This window comes from Ovis canadensis, chromosome 18 (assembly GCF_042477335.2).
Source record: "Ovis canadensis isolate MfBH-ARS-UI-01 breed Bighorn chromosome 18, ARS-UI_OviCan_v2, whole genome shotgun sequence".
NCBI classification, from domain to species: Eukaryota; Metazoa; Chordata; class Mammalia; order Artiodactyla; family Bovidae; genus Ovis; species Ovis canadensis.
In genome coordinates, this window is record NC_091262.1 from 50,007,731 (window position 1) to 50,023,981 (window position 16,251).

General features: G+C 41.9%; 1 protein-coding gene across 1 annotated transcript; it reads right to left on the reverse strand.

The window, feature by feature from the left end:
* Positions 1 to 876: 876 nt before the first annotated feature.
* On the reverse strand, positions 877 to 1,587 carry LOC138423709 (large ribosomal subunit protein eL15-like). The gene has a single exon (XM_069559975.1). It carries the CDS (start codon positions 1,553 to 1,555, stop codon positions 941 to 943), a length of 615 nt encoding a protein of 204 aa, XP_069416076.1. The 5' UTR covers positions 1,556 to 1,587; the 3' UTR covers positions 877 to 940.
* Between the last annotated feature and the right edge of the window lie 14,664 nt (positions 1,588 to 16,251).

Sequence of the window (16,251 nt, forward strand, 5' to 3'; positions counted from 1 at the left end):
TCAGAGAAAACATTTTAACTTTTTGATCCAAGCTTTTCCTGTCGTCTTACACTTGAAAGGGATCTGATGAACACCAAGCTCCCAATCCTAACATTATTACCTTACAAACCTTAGGGCTAATTAACACCCCCTCTACACACACACTTATCTAATGTTCAATTTCCGTCAGTTTTAATTGACACCGGTGTAAATACGACCATTTTGCACAAAGTTCCATATTCTACAGATCCCAAAGCCTGAATCAGGAGCTTTATATGAACTTCAGTGGTACCATGGGAGGCCAAGGCAATTTAATTTAGGTAAACCAGGATTTGATTCATTTGTCAGAACCCTCTTGCAACAGGTCTATTCAATTCTCTTAAAAATGGTGGGATTACTTGCTTTTCCGAAGCAGCAGTTACACAAATGTAGTATTAGATTAAGCCTAAAAGTGGGCCCTAGTCAAAAATTTCGTTATTTTTCTGCATATGATCACGAGAAAGGATCAGGACACCCTTTACATTACCAATGAAAATCCAACTGAAAACGTCCCTGCCAAACTCCATAAAACTGCAGAGCATTGCATCACCCCAATAAAGCCGCAGGTCTCACCACATGCATCAACAAATCTACAGGGTTAAGTTTCTGCACTCCTCTTTTACACAATTTTACACCTATTGTACCAAACAGTACTTTAAACACAGACACAACTCCCTAATAAAGCAAAAACAAAGGCATTTCCCTTATTAAAAACAAGATACACCATCACTTCATATACACTTTATATGTGTAAGTAACTTCAATAAGTCTCAAACATTATTGCACTTTCATAATTTGACAATGCATTCAATGAAGCAATCTGCACACAACTAGTTTTACAAACAAATTAAAAAACACTTTTAAGCAGACAAGAACGTCCTAAATTGTTTATTAGGTAAGAACTTTACAGACATCACATATATTAGCGGTAGCGGTGGAGCTGGAGAGTATTGCGCCTTCTCCACGCTGCTCGGCGAGAGCCACCGATAGTGTGGTGGAACTTGTGGCCTTTGCCCAGGCCGCGGCTCTTTCTGCCTGCGGACGTCAGCCCCCGCATCTCCCGGTGCTTGTGAACTGGTCTGGTGATCCACTGGGTGTCAGGGTTTCTCCTGATAGCTTTATGGAATGGATCAATGAGGATAACCTCGAAGAATTTGTACGTAGAATCTTCACCAACCCAGTAGGAATTCAGGACCCTCAGGGCCCCACAGTGGCGGCCAGCGCGCTCCTCCGCAACCGACTGCAGGCTTCGAGCGAACTTGAGCTGGTTGACACCATGGTGCACAGGCTTGCCGTAGGTGGCACCTTTAGGAACTGGGTGTTTGCGGCCCCCGCGGCGCACACGGATCCGGTATATGACATAGCCTTGTTTGGCCTTGTAGCCCAGCCTGCGCGCCTTGTCGGGCCGGGTGGGGCGCGGGGCGCGGTGCAGCGCCGAGAGCTGGCGGTACTGCCAGCAGCGCACCCGCAGCAGGAAGCGCATCACGTCCGACTGCTTCTTCCTCCACAGCTCCTGGATGTACTTGTAGGCGCCCATGTCGGCTCACCCTGATGGCTGCCGCCTGACGGAAAGGCATCAATATGGATTCTGTTGCCTCATTGTTAAGATAGCAGATTCTTGAGACCACATTTCCTGGCCTTGAATCATAATTCCAACATATCTTAGGCTTGAGCAAGTTACCCAAGGTTTCTGGGCTCAGCTTCCTCATCTGTGCAATGGGAATATACTATAAATGTATAGTATTTTTACATTTATAAATGTAATTCTGCTGTGTGAGTTAAGTGAACTATTACATCCATGTGCTTAGAAGAGTACCTGGATCACAGTGAGAAAATAGACATCAGTTACTATGATTGGGAGGCTTCCCAGATGGCTCAGTGGTAAAGAATCCATCTGCCAATGCAAGAGATGTAGGGAACACAGGTTTGATCCCTGGGTGGGGAAGATCCCCTGGAGGAAAAAGTGGCAACCCACTCCAGTATTCTTGCCAGGGAAATCCCATGGACAGAGGAGCCTGGCGGGCTATAGTGCATGGGGTCATAAAGAGCTGGACATGACCGAGGGGCAACGCCCCCATACACACACTGTGATTGGAAATCCTGCTTATTCCTCTTCTCCAGCTTCTGCCTCTCAGATGTAAAATAAGGGAGGTAAAATGAAAAAGAGCCAGCACAGATGAATTGCACAAACTCTGGAACCTGTGAGCAGCTATCAAGGTTCTCCAGGATTCGATGTGGGGAAAGGAGCCTGAAAAACAACAGAGACTTGAAAAAGCACAAGGAAAACCTCAGGGAGCAGAGAGGCCCGGAGGCAGGGAGAAAGAGGCATCTTGCATGCCAGCAGAAATTAGAAAGGAATCTAAGGAGAGAAGCAACTCCCTAAGCAGTAACAATATAGAAGGAAATATGCACCTTCCGAGATAGCTTTTTTTTGTTGTTTGTTTATTTCAGGACAATTATTTTTCTTGTGACATGGGAGTGAAACAAAATACTGTCTTTTGTTTTCCCTTGCCCTTGTTGAGTTTTGAGAATTTAGCTTCCCCAATTATATTTCTCAAAAAAAAAAAGGGCTACCAAAAAAAAAATCCCCAAATCTGAAAAATGTTTGCAATTGGCACCTGGACAAGACTATAGAAGGAATAGCACTGCTGTTGCCACTGCTACGTCGCTTCAGTCGTGTCCGACTCTGTGCGACCCCATAGATGGCAGCCCACCAGGCTCAGCCGTCCCTGGGATTCTCCAGGCAAGAACGCTGGAGTGGGTTGCCATTTCCTTCTCCAAGGCATGAAAGTGAAAGTAAAGTTGTTCAGTCCTGTCCAACTCTTCATAACCCCATGGACTGCAGCCCACCAGGCTGCACAGGAGATTTTAAAGCTGGAATTCCTCTCTTACTAAGCCATCACTTACAAAATAAATAGAAATTGGACTTGGGTTGTTCTCTCTCTACAAGTTATTTATTGGAAAGCATTAGGGCTGGGATTATGTTCAGCAACTGGCTCTTTGCCAGGTCAGATAATATTCAAAAGAGCCTATAATAATTTTTTTTTTCTTTCTGTGTTGAAAATAGTCAACCACATTCACTTTCTTCTAAATAATTACGAAAAAAATTTCACAGAACATCTGGAATTCTGGGAAACACGTAAAGCGAGCTATAAATTTGGAAAACTTTCCCAAACCGAATTATACCTTACCACTTCTGTCACTACCACTAAGTCACACATAGTATTTCTTTACTTGGCTTCAACTGACCTAGCGATTTACCTGGTACCAATGGACTGTTCTCTGTGGTACATCATAGCTTCCTTACAGTGAAATTAATACTAACTCCAAACTTGGCAGTTACTGGAAATGGTACACTATCTTTTTTCCACCGTGCCCTCAATACACTTGAAAATCCCATACACTGAAGAGAATTATGTAAGAGGATCAGGACTGTAGCTTCAGAAAGTATGCATTCAATTGTCTGAATTATGCCCTATTCTTTCTCTCTCGCCTAATGTTCTATAAATACAACATCTCTATGAAACTGATTTCCTTTTAAAAAGGCAATTAAAAAGACTCATGTAAGAAATGTTTTGTATCTGTGTAGGTAAACAAAACGTTTTTTCTCAGCCTCCTGCATTTTATCATCACAAAATTATTTAATCAAATTAAAAATTTTGATTAAAAATGTGGGTTCGACCTCTGGGTCAGGAAGATCCCCTGGGGAAAGGAATGGCAACGCACTCCAGCATTCTTGCCTGGAAAATCCTGTGGACAGAGGAGCCTGGCTGGCTATGGTCCATAGGATCGCAAAGAGTCGGACACAACCAAGGTGACTTAGCATAGCACGCTCCGCCTATCTCCACACGGTAAGCTAAAACACTACTACCCATTCCCTGAATCTCCATTGAAAATAAGGATTACCCTTCCAGGGCAATGAGCTCTAATGGGAAATATGCTGTGGGTCTTCCGGTAAGGATACTTATTTCTCAGATAACAATAATTACGGCAGTAGCGGGGAGAGGGACAGTCTGGAGAGTGAAAAGCATTGCCCATTTCCTCACTTCCTCCATCTGAGCTCAGTATGATACCTGATGCTGCTGCAGCTGTATGGGCACTGAGTGAAAAACCTTGCTGACGATGACGGAAAGTAAAATGATCCTTAATAGCATTAGTGACCAATACCAGTGAAAGTGTAGCTCCAGATTTGTTATGTTAAAACAAAACAAAACAAACACTGTTATTTGTTCTGAGCATTGATTTGTTATTTTTTTAAATAATTTGCAGGCAAATTATACATTTATAATAATAAATTTATAAATTATTATATGTATAATAATGTAAGGAGTCGTATTCTTAGAGACTCTTTAAAAAGCTTGCCTACGAGGGTAAGTAGGACAGTGGCTAAGTTAAAAGGAATTGAAATTTGTGGGTTTGGTATGTTTTGCTTTCTTGTTTGAAAAGTTGGGTATTTGTTTTGATTTTTTTTTTAAGAAAGGAAATATCTATGCTAATTTGTAAACTGATGGAAGGAATCAATGGAAGGAATCAATGGAGAGAGCGAAATTGGATCTATAGGAAAGCAAGATAATGAGTGATGAAGAAAGGTCTCAGATAAGATGAAGTGATGGGCGCTACAGGTGAACAGATTAGCCTCAAATAGATGGAGAAAAACTACCTCCCTCTGGGGTCAGAGACAAATTTGGAAAGAGTTGGAAGGAAAGGACAGAGGGAGGTTGAGAGATGTGTTGTCTGATTACCTTGTACCCTTGCCCTTGGGCAAGCCAACCTTGCCATTTGGACCTGCTCAGCTAGCCTAGAAAGTCTTTTCCACCCTGCCTGGAATCCAAATTAGCTCCAAAAAATGGAATCACAATTAGACTAGTGACGGATTAATTTCTCTCACCTCTCTCCTCCCCCCAGGCTACTGTGCATTTTAGTACAGGATTTATTCAAAAGAATAAATCTACTGGTAGAATTGCAGGCAGGCATGGAGCAGAGAGATTTCAAGTGCCTTCAAACCAGCCCCGTTAATAGGCAGTGACCTACTTACCCTTCAGGTAACAAGGGTCCTGCCAAAAGGCTCAGCGTGTGCCTCTGAACTGTCCAGGAATATAGAAAGGTGATATGAGATCCCTAAGCAAAAGATGCAGTGTCAGAACAAGTTTGACTTTCATTATCTGTGTCTCTGGGTTTCTCTTTGGCCACAGTGATTTATTTAGTATTTTAAAATAAAATCTCAGTAAGACTATATGAAAATTTAAAAAAAAAAATTAAAGGAAAAGAAAAACTCCTGCTTTTTCTCCACAATGAATACAGGAGCAAAAAGTCAGCTACTATTGAACTTTGCTGCCCGCCTCAATTAAGTCACTAAGTTTGCACACTACCTATCGACCTTGAGGTTTAGAAATGGCAAAGACTGACTTGATCAAAGATGGAATAAACTGTCGTATATTCTGACCTCCAGCAATCACTTTGCTTCTTTTTAGATTTTTAGCATCATAGTAAAATGGTCAAGCGTTGCACATAGCTAGCAAGTTCTCCATGGTAATTCTCAGGAGCAGATTTAGAAACAGTGGAAAGCTTTCAGCCTCCCATCTTGGCTGGCAAGAAATTTTGAGGGAATTGGAATCACTGCTGTCATCCATGCTCCTCTCCTTGGAGCTGACTGTGCAGGACTCTGAACCTCACATTCAATTGGGTTTAATGCAGAGCATTGCAAGAGGGTTCACATGATCTCAGGAATTATTACTCATGGCCGGGCCCCTTCTAAGCCAACGCAAGGTGCATGCTGTACTTCATGGAGCCAAAAGTTTTCGTCCTAAAGAGCCTGCCTACTCCATTCAATTCTAAGCACTACTCAGTGCTTATAAAGAGAAGAAAAAAAGGCAGAATGATGCTTTATGCCCTTCACGTAGACCCCATAGAATATGTAGGTGTTTAGGCTCATTTTAAGATGGCAAAGAAGTATCTGTTAAGTGTTGATTAGTAAATTAACTTTGTCTGATATAAGCCAAGACCTGCTACCACCTTTCCCTGTCCAAAAGCAAGAAAGTCAGAAAGCCAGGCATGTGATATGAGAAAGCTTTACTGAAATAACTAAGCATCATTAATGCTGAACTTTATCTGAGTCCTGTGCTCCTTGAAAAGAGCTATGGTCAATAAGTCCCCTCTCTCCTTATGCTTCAGAAAATGCTTACTGTAAAATAAAAAACCTTCCCCACATAACTTAGATAACATTTTCACAGATGGCCTCCTTGTTTACCTATGACAAAGTTAGACATATACCCTCCAAATTCTCATTTTCTCTCATATAAGTAAATAGCTGAACTGCTTTTGCCATAGACTAGTGTGGACAAAACACTTGCTAACTGGACTTGTCCAAACTTCCAGGCTTCTTCCAGGTAGACAAGACTGAACTTTGACCCACCCTCAGCCTCAGCCAGCATCTACTTAAGGACTCCTCCTGAAAATCAACTGACCGCAAAAAACAAACATTCCCTGATGAACTGTCCACACACCACACACTCCTCCTGTACCCCACATCCACTTCTTTCTAGCCTTGTTTATTCCTCTTTGTTAAAAAAAAAAAATTCTATCTGACTTTTGAAATGCTTACAGACCTTATGGTCTGAGCATTCTCCTATTGCAATAGTGTCTTTTCACATACAGTTTCTTATGTAAGTCTGGATTTGAATTTACTTGACAATACTTATGTTTACTTAAGTATCATTTTAAGCATACCTTTATTCATAGAGTAGGTTAGTCTGCATTTGTATTAGGAAACTAAAACTGAGGCCCAACAGGCCGAATAATCTTGACCAAGCATTTTCTACCTTAAAACTCAAAATACAATGTGATACTGATCTAATTTGCAACTAACTTTGTAAAGGGGAAAATAGTACCATATAACCTGTGCAAGTTATGAAGCTGTCACATCGTACAAAGTAAGGGGCATAAAGAGACGGTGTTATAAAGTGTGGTACCTAGCAGGGCAGTGTGGTATGGAAAGAACCACCGCCGGCCTGGGGATCCGAGGTCCACATTTCTATCTTACATCTACCAAGTGACCTTTGGAAGATGACTTATTCTCTTTGGGGCCGCTGTAATTTTATCTGTAAAATGAGGGGATTGAACTTTGTGATCTCTAACCTCCCTTCCAGCTCTAGAAGTCTACGATTCTAAAACAATTTAGAGTAAATCATAAAGATGGACCTTCAGGCAGTCAGATCAGCAAAGGGGAGTGGAATGAGGGCTACATGGTGTTATGGCCAGGGCCGTAATGAGATTTGTAATTAAATATAACAACATGGGGTCATAATCAGATCTCACGCTTCAGAAACCACATTAATCATGATAGGGGTCAGGTAGGTCACTCCCCAGAACACAATGGGGACCTTGAAAAGGAAAGTGAAGCATCCTTTTCATCTCCAGGATCAGGCAGCATGTTTCAGGGTGGGGGGAGGGGGCTGAGCCTCAGTTTTAGGTTATACTTAAGTTTTCTCCGTGGTAAAGTGAGAAATTTATATCCATGCTCTCAAACTTTCCCAAACTTTCTCTCTAAAGTAAACCGGAAGAAAATGTCTAAAAGAAGAGGAGGTTCAAGACTTCTGAAGGCTGCCAGACACCTGTCAAGTTTTTATTTTCTTAAAAGTGAGTGGGATATTTACTCCTATTCTAGATTATCTCTGACACTGCCTCAAACTTAGAATATTTAAAAATAATTTATCACACTGTAAAACTAATGAACCTTGAAAACAATGAAGTTTTATCTACGACTTCAAGTCATTGCCATGAGGTGAGTGGGTGGGATTCTGCAAAGAGTAGATGAAGGTGTACCCCAAGTAGACCCTTCTAGAATTGATATCCAATGATTCTTATACTTAGAAATATCCTTGCTTCTGGAGTAATACTCTATCATATTATAAATTCATCTGTGTGTGTGTGTGTGTGTGCACACGTGTCTGTGTAAGTGTTGGAATAAAAAAGAGGGAGCGAGTCTGGAAGAGTAAGTGGCAAAAAGGAGGCCTTTCTAATGAAAATTCTTACTCCGAGGAGAAGGAGAAAGCAGGAAAAGCCGACATGGTGAGGCCTCAGACTCCCTGGGGCACAGATCAAATGTAGCAGATCTCCCAAGCCTGAGGCAAGCCCCGCAGCACAGACAATAAGATGGCACAGCCTAATAAGTGCCTCAAACCCTGCTCTGTCTGATTCAAAACTAGCATTTTACACAATGATACACAACCTATATTTAAACTGAAGCCATTTAGCCACATTTAATTCACATATACCCATACTATTTTCAAGGCCGCTCCGGTGGCTCAAGGAGAGATTGAGCTGAGACCTAATCCTTCAGCTGCTGGTCTGAATCCACGTGTTGCCAAATTACAGGCTTGTTCACAAAAGTCAAATTGGTTTATCATGGAGCTGTCCCTTCAACTCTACCCTGGTGTACCTTATGATCTTCACAACTGTTCTCCCCACCCTGTTAAAGAATACTGAACTTGTGCATGTGGGCTAAATTGCTTCAGTCGTGCCTGACTCTTTGTGACCCCATGGACCACAGCCCCTCAGTCTTCTCTGTCCATGGGATTCTCCAGACAAGAATACTGGAGTGGGTTGCCATGCCCTCCTCCAAAGGATATTCCTGACCCACAGCTTAAACCCACGTCTCTTATGCTTCCTGCATCAGCAGGCAGGTTCTTTACCACTAGCGCCACCTGGAAAGCCCTCAAGTGAAGTCTCTTAGTCGTGTCCAACGCCTTGCGACCCCATGGACTGTAGCCTACCAGGCTCCTCAGTCCATGGAATCTTCCAGGCAAGAGTACTGGAGTGGGTTGCCATTTCCTTCTCTAGGGGATCTTCCTGACCCAGGGATTGAACCCAGGTCTCCTGCACTGCAGGCAGACGCTTTACCATCTGAGCCACCAGGGAAGCCCTGGGATGCCCTCAAGTACAGGATAAATAGTTGATTACAGGGCAATTCAATTTAATAGATTTATAAACTTCTGCTCCCACTTCAAGCCTGGAGCAGAATCTAGCATAAACAAAATCCTTCTTGATGCCTGCTTCTTGGAGAAAGTGAATGCTAATTTAGAGACGACCTGAAGACTCTGGAATGACCTTGGTACTTATGACTATGGAATCTACTTCAGAATGCCACACGCTAGACATCACAGACTTAGGAACATTAAGAACCACCAGTAATTTGTTATTCACTGGTTGAATATTTGAAATAGTCCTTGTACTGTCTGAATACACAGTACAATCTTCAAAAATTGGTCCAGTACAAAAATCGACAGAGAGCAACCTCTGGCTCTCTGATCTCACTGTCAAGTTTCACAAAATTTAACCTTCCAGAAGAGCCTTTAAGTTTGAAGAAAAAAACCCCACACAAATCTGGTTAAAACAGCTGCTAAAACAGCAACCACAAAATTACAGTCTTCTGAGATACAGATACCTTGGGCTAATTTTACACACATTATTTGGTAATCTAATTTTTCTTGAAATATTTTAGTATTTTCCTAGGTAGGTAGACAGCCCCCCCCTTGACCCCCCCAAAAGACATCTGTGTCTTGATTCTCATAATCTTTGAATATGCTATGCTACTAGGCAAAGGGGAATTAACACAGCAGGTAGAATTAAGGCTGCTAATCAACTAACCTTGAGATGGGAAAAAGGTCCTGGATTATCAGGGTGGACAAAGTATAAGGGAAAGAGGGAGGCAGAAAGAAGAGAAGCAGAGAGGCAGCAAAATGAGGAGGACTCACTCTAATGGTGCCAGCTTTGAAGACATGCACAGAGGATGAGAAGCCTAGGAATGTGGGCTGGTTTCTAGAAGCTGGAGTGAATGAGGAACAGATTCTCTGTGAGTGCATCCATAAAAGCAAGCAGTCCTGTGAGCACCTTGGTTTTAGCTTAGGAAACTCATTTCAAACTTCTCACCTCTAGAACTCTAAGACAATACATTTGTGTTACTTTAAGCCCTTAAGTGTGTGGCAATTCGTTACAATAGCCGCAGAAAACGAATACACCAGTTACAGTGGAAAGAGAGAAGGAATTGAGACTGCCAGCCGACAACCAGCCCAGATGAGGAACGGGGAGGCATGAACACAGGGGAAGTAGACCCACAGAGAGCTGGAAGGAGTGCCTGCAGAGAGGAGAGAGTAAAACTACCAAGGAGGAAAAAATCATAGTGTGGGGAGCCCACAAACCACAATAACTCCTGATAGACAGGGGCATAACGCCACTGAGTAGTCAGCCATAGAGCAATGGGAGTCCTTTGAAAAATATATCATCCTTAGAATGACTGCCTGAAGTCATCATTTATTCTAAGGTTCAATCTCTTACATTCACAAAACAGGCCCTGAGCCACCACGAAAAAGTTAAAGTCCATTCTGAATCTTGGAAAGAGATTATAGATTATTTACAACTATTTTAATTGGCAGAACTAGCAGAGTTTTCATGTCTTAGCTATTTTAACCTATGGCTGCAATTCTCAATCTTTCTTTCCTGCCCATAGATCATTTACATGCATAATAACATGCATGCTCAAGAGAAAGCAAATGTGCATCTGGATGTCTGTAAAGATGATGGCATGCACAGCTTGAAAACTATGAAGGATTTCTACGCCATTGCTATCTCTTCTCTACATTGAACACATCTTATTTTCCTTCCCCATGGTTCCTCTACCCATCACATTTTTGTTCTCTAAGATTTGCTCTCACCAGTATTTTTTCCTTCTTCCTTTCTCTATATGCTACATGAAGTCCTCCAAGGTGGTGACTTTCACCATTCTCTACATGCTGATGTCCCCAAGCCTTATCCCAAATACAAGATTTCCTTCTGAGATCCAGATTGACATTTCAATCATTCAAATGTCCAGTCAAAAAACTGATACAGAGCAGCCTCTGCTTCTCTGATATTATGGTCAACATCAGAAACAGAAAATGTATCCCAGTGAAGCTCGGAATCTCTACCCTTCTTTACCTCAAAAGTCTATCTAGTCCTCTACTCTTCATTTCATTGACTTATAACTGAACCACCAAGTTGCTGAAACCAAAAAGCTAAATATTGTCCTCAGTCTTTATCCTGATACCTGACACCAAATTTCCAGGTAGGGGAACTTTTCTTAGAACTCACATATACCTTATTATGGTATTTTTATGGTTATCATTGTTGCATAACAACACTAAAAGTTAGAGGCATAAAGCAATCATTTTATTATGCTCGTTTATTCTGTGGGTCAGGAATTTGGACAGAAGACGATGAAGATGACATTTCTTTGTTTGATGCTACATGTGATCTCAGCTGTGGATGACTACATGGCTGAAAACTGACATCTGAAAGCATCTTCACTCACACTGTTGTGACTATCTTTGGAAAGCATAATCTGCAAAAGATGTTATGCTATTATGAATTTTTTTTTATCTATCTACCACTTTTGTTGGATTACATTTGCTACAGAAATGTGTTATTATTTTAAAATTATTTCAGTTACTTGATCCACTGCTAGATCTTATCATTTGATGCATTAATGAAGAAGCACATATATATCACAAAATTTTTTAAATCTTTTTGATAAATATATTTTAATATGTATCTTTTGCTACCACATACTTTTTGATTGATCATTAAGAACCACTGCTTTGAGAAAGATTCCTCACTCAGTCAATGGGACTCAGGCATAAGAGAAGGTTAAGAACTCTTGTGTTATTTTGAATGAGTAAATAAATAAAACGCAGAAATATAATATTATTGGAATTTAGTGGTAAGTTCTTGTATGTAAACTTCTAAAAATACATATCACTTCACTTCCCAAGAAGGCTAAACAAATATGGTGATACTCTCTAGGGCTAAAAACACATTTTATGATTGTTTTAGTCCATTGTTCACTAGCGCTGAGGAATCCTGTAAGTAGTATAATTATATAATAATTAAACAATAATAAAGTAATATATTGTGGTTCCTGTACTGTAGCATTTGAGTAGGTCTAGATTCCAGATATACAGGAGAAACAAACAAACGAAGCAACCTAGAGAAGGTTCATTTAATACCCTGCATTCCCCACAAGGAGTTCCTTAGAATGCTGGTTCTGCATCGTATTAACAAGCAATATATAAAAAGAAAGAAAGATAAAGGAAGGAAAAAAGAAAACAAGTTAGAGAGTTCTTTGGTCACAGTGGGTGAGGAAATTCTGGGTTAAACCAAATGGTAACGACTTCTCTGCAATCAGATGTCCACCTGCACAGTGGGTCACTAGGAAGAGATGGGGAGCATGTGGTATTTTCCAAGCCTGCTTCCTCTCGAGTATCACATTTTATGGAAAGAAGGCTCCATTCCAGTTCCTTCACTACCCATCCACAGAAATCAAGGTCTAAAAGGTAAATGCCATGCCTGAGGCCAGCCAGCTGTTGGGGGAGCTGGGCCAGAAATGGAACCTGTCTCCTGGCTTCCAGTCAAGTGCTGTTCCCACAGTCCCACCAGGCCAATTAATTAAGAGTGCAGGTGCCTGCCTGCATGGAAAAGAGCAACAGTTATAAGTGAAAAAAATCAGTTATGGACTGATTGTTGGAATATCATCTAAATGGGTGAGAGTGATGAGAGAGTAGTAAATCTCCATAGCTCTGCTTAAATAAGAACTACTGACAGGTTTTTGGTACCTAGCCTCTCTGTGAAGAACATCTTCTCACCTCCCTCTAGCCCTGAAATCTCTGTAGGACTTGTGGTTGGATGAAGATTGGGCAAAGTAGGGTACTTGCCAAGAGGCAGAACAGAGAGCTGAGTTCTACAGCGGAACAGAAAGCAGGCAGCAATAATGGCTAGTATACCCTTCCTTCTAAGGGCTTCCCTGGTGGCTCAGAGGGTAAAGTGTCTGCCTGCAATGCGGGAGACATGGGTTCAATCCCTGGGTCGGGAAGATCCCCTGGAGAAGGAAATGGCAACCCACTCCAGTATTCTTGCCTGGAGAATCCCATGGACGGAGGAGCCTGGTGGGCTACAGTACACGGGGTCACAAAGAGTCAGACACGACTGACCGACTTCACTTTCACTTTCTTTTCGCCCTTCCTTCTGAGAAACCGAAGTGAGAATGTGGCCCCAATGGAGTATCATGATTCAAATTTCATTACCTATAGATCTAATGTGGTTTTCATCCTCATCTATAGGTTGGAAAGAATTTCTCCTCCTAAAAAAGTCACCTTTAACATAATAAAGCAGATGAGAAATGGACAGAGTTGTTCATTTCTTGAAAAGTCTGAATATTCTCTCTCCTCCTCTATTCCCAGGATCTAACTTCTGCTATGACTAGGAGGGTCCTAAGGACCAATAACTCACTCAAGAAAAAGACGAACAAAGTCCAGGATGCCATGAAGGAGAAGAAGAAATAATTGGTCCAAAGGAGAACCCCCATAGCCATGAGGTAGAGGGCAATTTCCAGGTCAGTGAACAGAGGCTTCCAACCAGTCAGTGAAAAAGGATGGAGGGCCAAGGGGGTGGAAGAAGATGGCATACAAAGACTGTTTTAAACCTTATTCTCAGCCTCATTCGTGTACTTGAATGGCTAGCAAATCAGGCCCCCAGAGTTATGCATCGCACGGGTCCTTCTTCCAGCTATGAAGCATAGTATTAGAATTACGGTGTCTTATGATGGAAATAGCAGGATTTTTTCAGATACTGTAATAATTTCATTCCATCTGCACTATCTTTTCTTCAACTGCAGCCACTTTTCTGCAAAATTTAATAGTCAGAGAATATGTGATAGGACTGCAAGGTAACTGTCATGAGACTTTGAGATTCTCCCTGGAGATAATCCAAGGTAGTCTACCTCGTCCCCAAAGAAATGCTAACTTTGAAAGGCAGGTGAGGAGAGACATAGGAGAGACACCTTGAGAAACAAAATAACTGAAAATTCCCTGTGTACAAAGAAAAGGAGAGAGAAAAACCAGAACAAAAACCTTCCTCACCTTAAAGGAACACAACTCTGAACAGTGAAAGCCTCCAAGCCATATAATTGAGGCAAAGGGAACACATATTAGCAAAAACAAGAAAGAAAATATTTCTGAAGTGCTGCCTATTCCAGAGCAAGCTAAAATCGTTAAGCTAATAATTCTAACAGGAAGCAACAGCCAAATCCCTATTCAGAGATAATCCAGTCTCTACGAATCCCTCTTTTCACAAAATCTCCCCACCTTTTAAGCTGGGTGACTGGGAATCATCTTTCTGAAGAAACCCAGCTAGATTTTTCATTTTGTCTGTTTACAAAGAAGACAGCAAGCCCAGAAACCTCGCCCTGCGATGAGCCAGGTGGCAAAGGGCTCCCACCCACAGGCTCTGCAGCCCGCATTGGTGGCCCTCTACTTAGTGTGTCCTTCAAAGTCCGGAGAATGACTATTCCATAATTCTCTCACCTGATTAATTCTTAACTATGAGCATAATTACACTCTCCAGAAGGTAAATCGGTCTTATAAATCAGTCGTGGCTGACAGTTCACTGTGCGCAGCGCAATCGGCTAGGGTGGGGAAGGGAGATGCTCGCCCAGGCACGGAGTCCTCCACCCCAGACTCCCGCCCTGGGCTGGTCCTTCTTCTCAGAGCCCGGGAGCCGCCACCCAGGGACGGACCGAGAGGACAGGGGGCGGCCGGAGGGTTGCAGACGGTGCGATTTCCTTTTACAGCAAGGCGAAAGGGAGATGGGGAGAAGGAAGCTTAGAGACTTCTCTATTAAAGCTGCGCTGAACTCTAGCCTTCTGGCAAGCTGCGGCAAGCCGCCAATTTGAAGTGTGTGAGCTTTAATCTGCTTCTGGCCTGATGGGTTCTCCTGTCCGCAGGGAGCTGGGAGGCATCCATTACGCCGGACCAAGGAGATGAGCGTCTAGGAAATATGTTAATACGAGCCCTCCCCGCCCGCCCCTGCCCTTGCCTCGTCTGACAGCCTCCGAAAGTGACATTTCAGGAGTGTGTCGCTCCTATCAGGGCTTACAAAATTCATTTTTGTTCATTGCATTAAACTTTTTTTTAGAACTGTGATGAACAATTGGGTAAAAACAAAAACCCTGAGCTTTGTTTTTAAGTCCTGAGGATGGACCAAGGTGGGGTGGTTAGGTGAACAGAAAAAACCACTTATACTTCTTCAATAATGTAACAACTAATGAAAGGTAACTTTGTTTTCAAAATTAATATATGACATATTTAATATATGAGGACTTTTCAGGTAGTGCTCGTGGTAAAGAATCTGCTTGCCAATTCAGGAGACATAAGAGATGCATGTTGGATCCCTGGGTGGGAAAGATCCCCTGGAGGAGGGCATGGCAACATACTCCAGAATTCTTGCCTGGCAAATCCCATGGACAGAGGAGCCTGGTGGGCTAAAGTCCATAGGGTAGAAAAGAATCAGATACGACTGAAGCAACTTAGCACATATTAAATGTTATTTTACCAGTTTAAAATCTAGTTTTTCTTAAGCTTTTGATTTCCATCTATAAATCTTATTCAGTTTTCAGTTCAGTTCAGTTGCTCAGTTGTGTCCAACCCTTTGCGACCCCATGGACTTCATCACCAACTCCTGGAGCTTACTCAAACTCATGTCCAGTGAGTCCATGATGCCATCCAACCATCTCATCCTCTGTCGTCCCCTTCTCCTCCCGCCTGCAATCTTTCCCAGCATCAAGATCTTTTCCAATGAGTCAGTTCTTCACATCAGGTGGCCAAAGTGTTGGAGTTTCAACTTCAGCATCAGTCCTTCCAGTGAGTATTCAGGACTGGTTTCCTTTTGGATTGACTGATTGGATCTTCTTGCTGTCCAAGGGACTCTCAAGAGTCTTCTCCAACACCACAGTTCAAAAACATCAATTCTTCGGCACTCAGCTTTCTTTATAGTCCAACTGTCACATCCATACGTGGCTATTGGAAAAACCATAGCTTTGACTAGATGGACCTTTGTTGGCAAAGTCAATTTTAAATGTAGCAAATTATAAGGGAGACTTTCATTAATATTTGATCCCATTTACAAAACTTTAAAAATATGTCAAACATTTTAAACTGGGTTTATAAATTGAATGTTTCCTAGTTTAGTTCCTCAACTGTCTGATTGACAAACTTTCCTAGGCATGTTAGTATGGTAACCCTTATAAATTAAACTCATGCCGTGGTGAACCTTAAATTTCCTTAAAGGTCTAAACTGAGTAAATTTAGTAAGATGTGAACAAAAAATGACACGTATGAATCTTTTATGCAGTTAACATGTTCAGTTGGA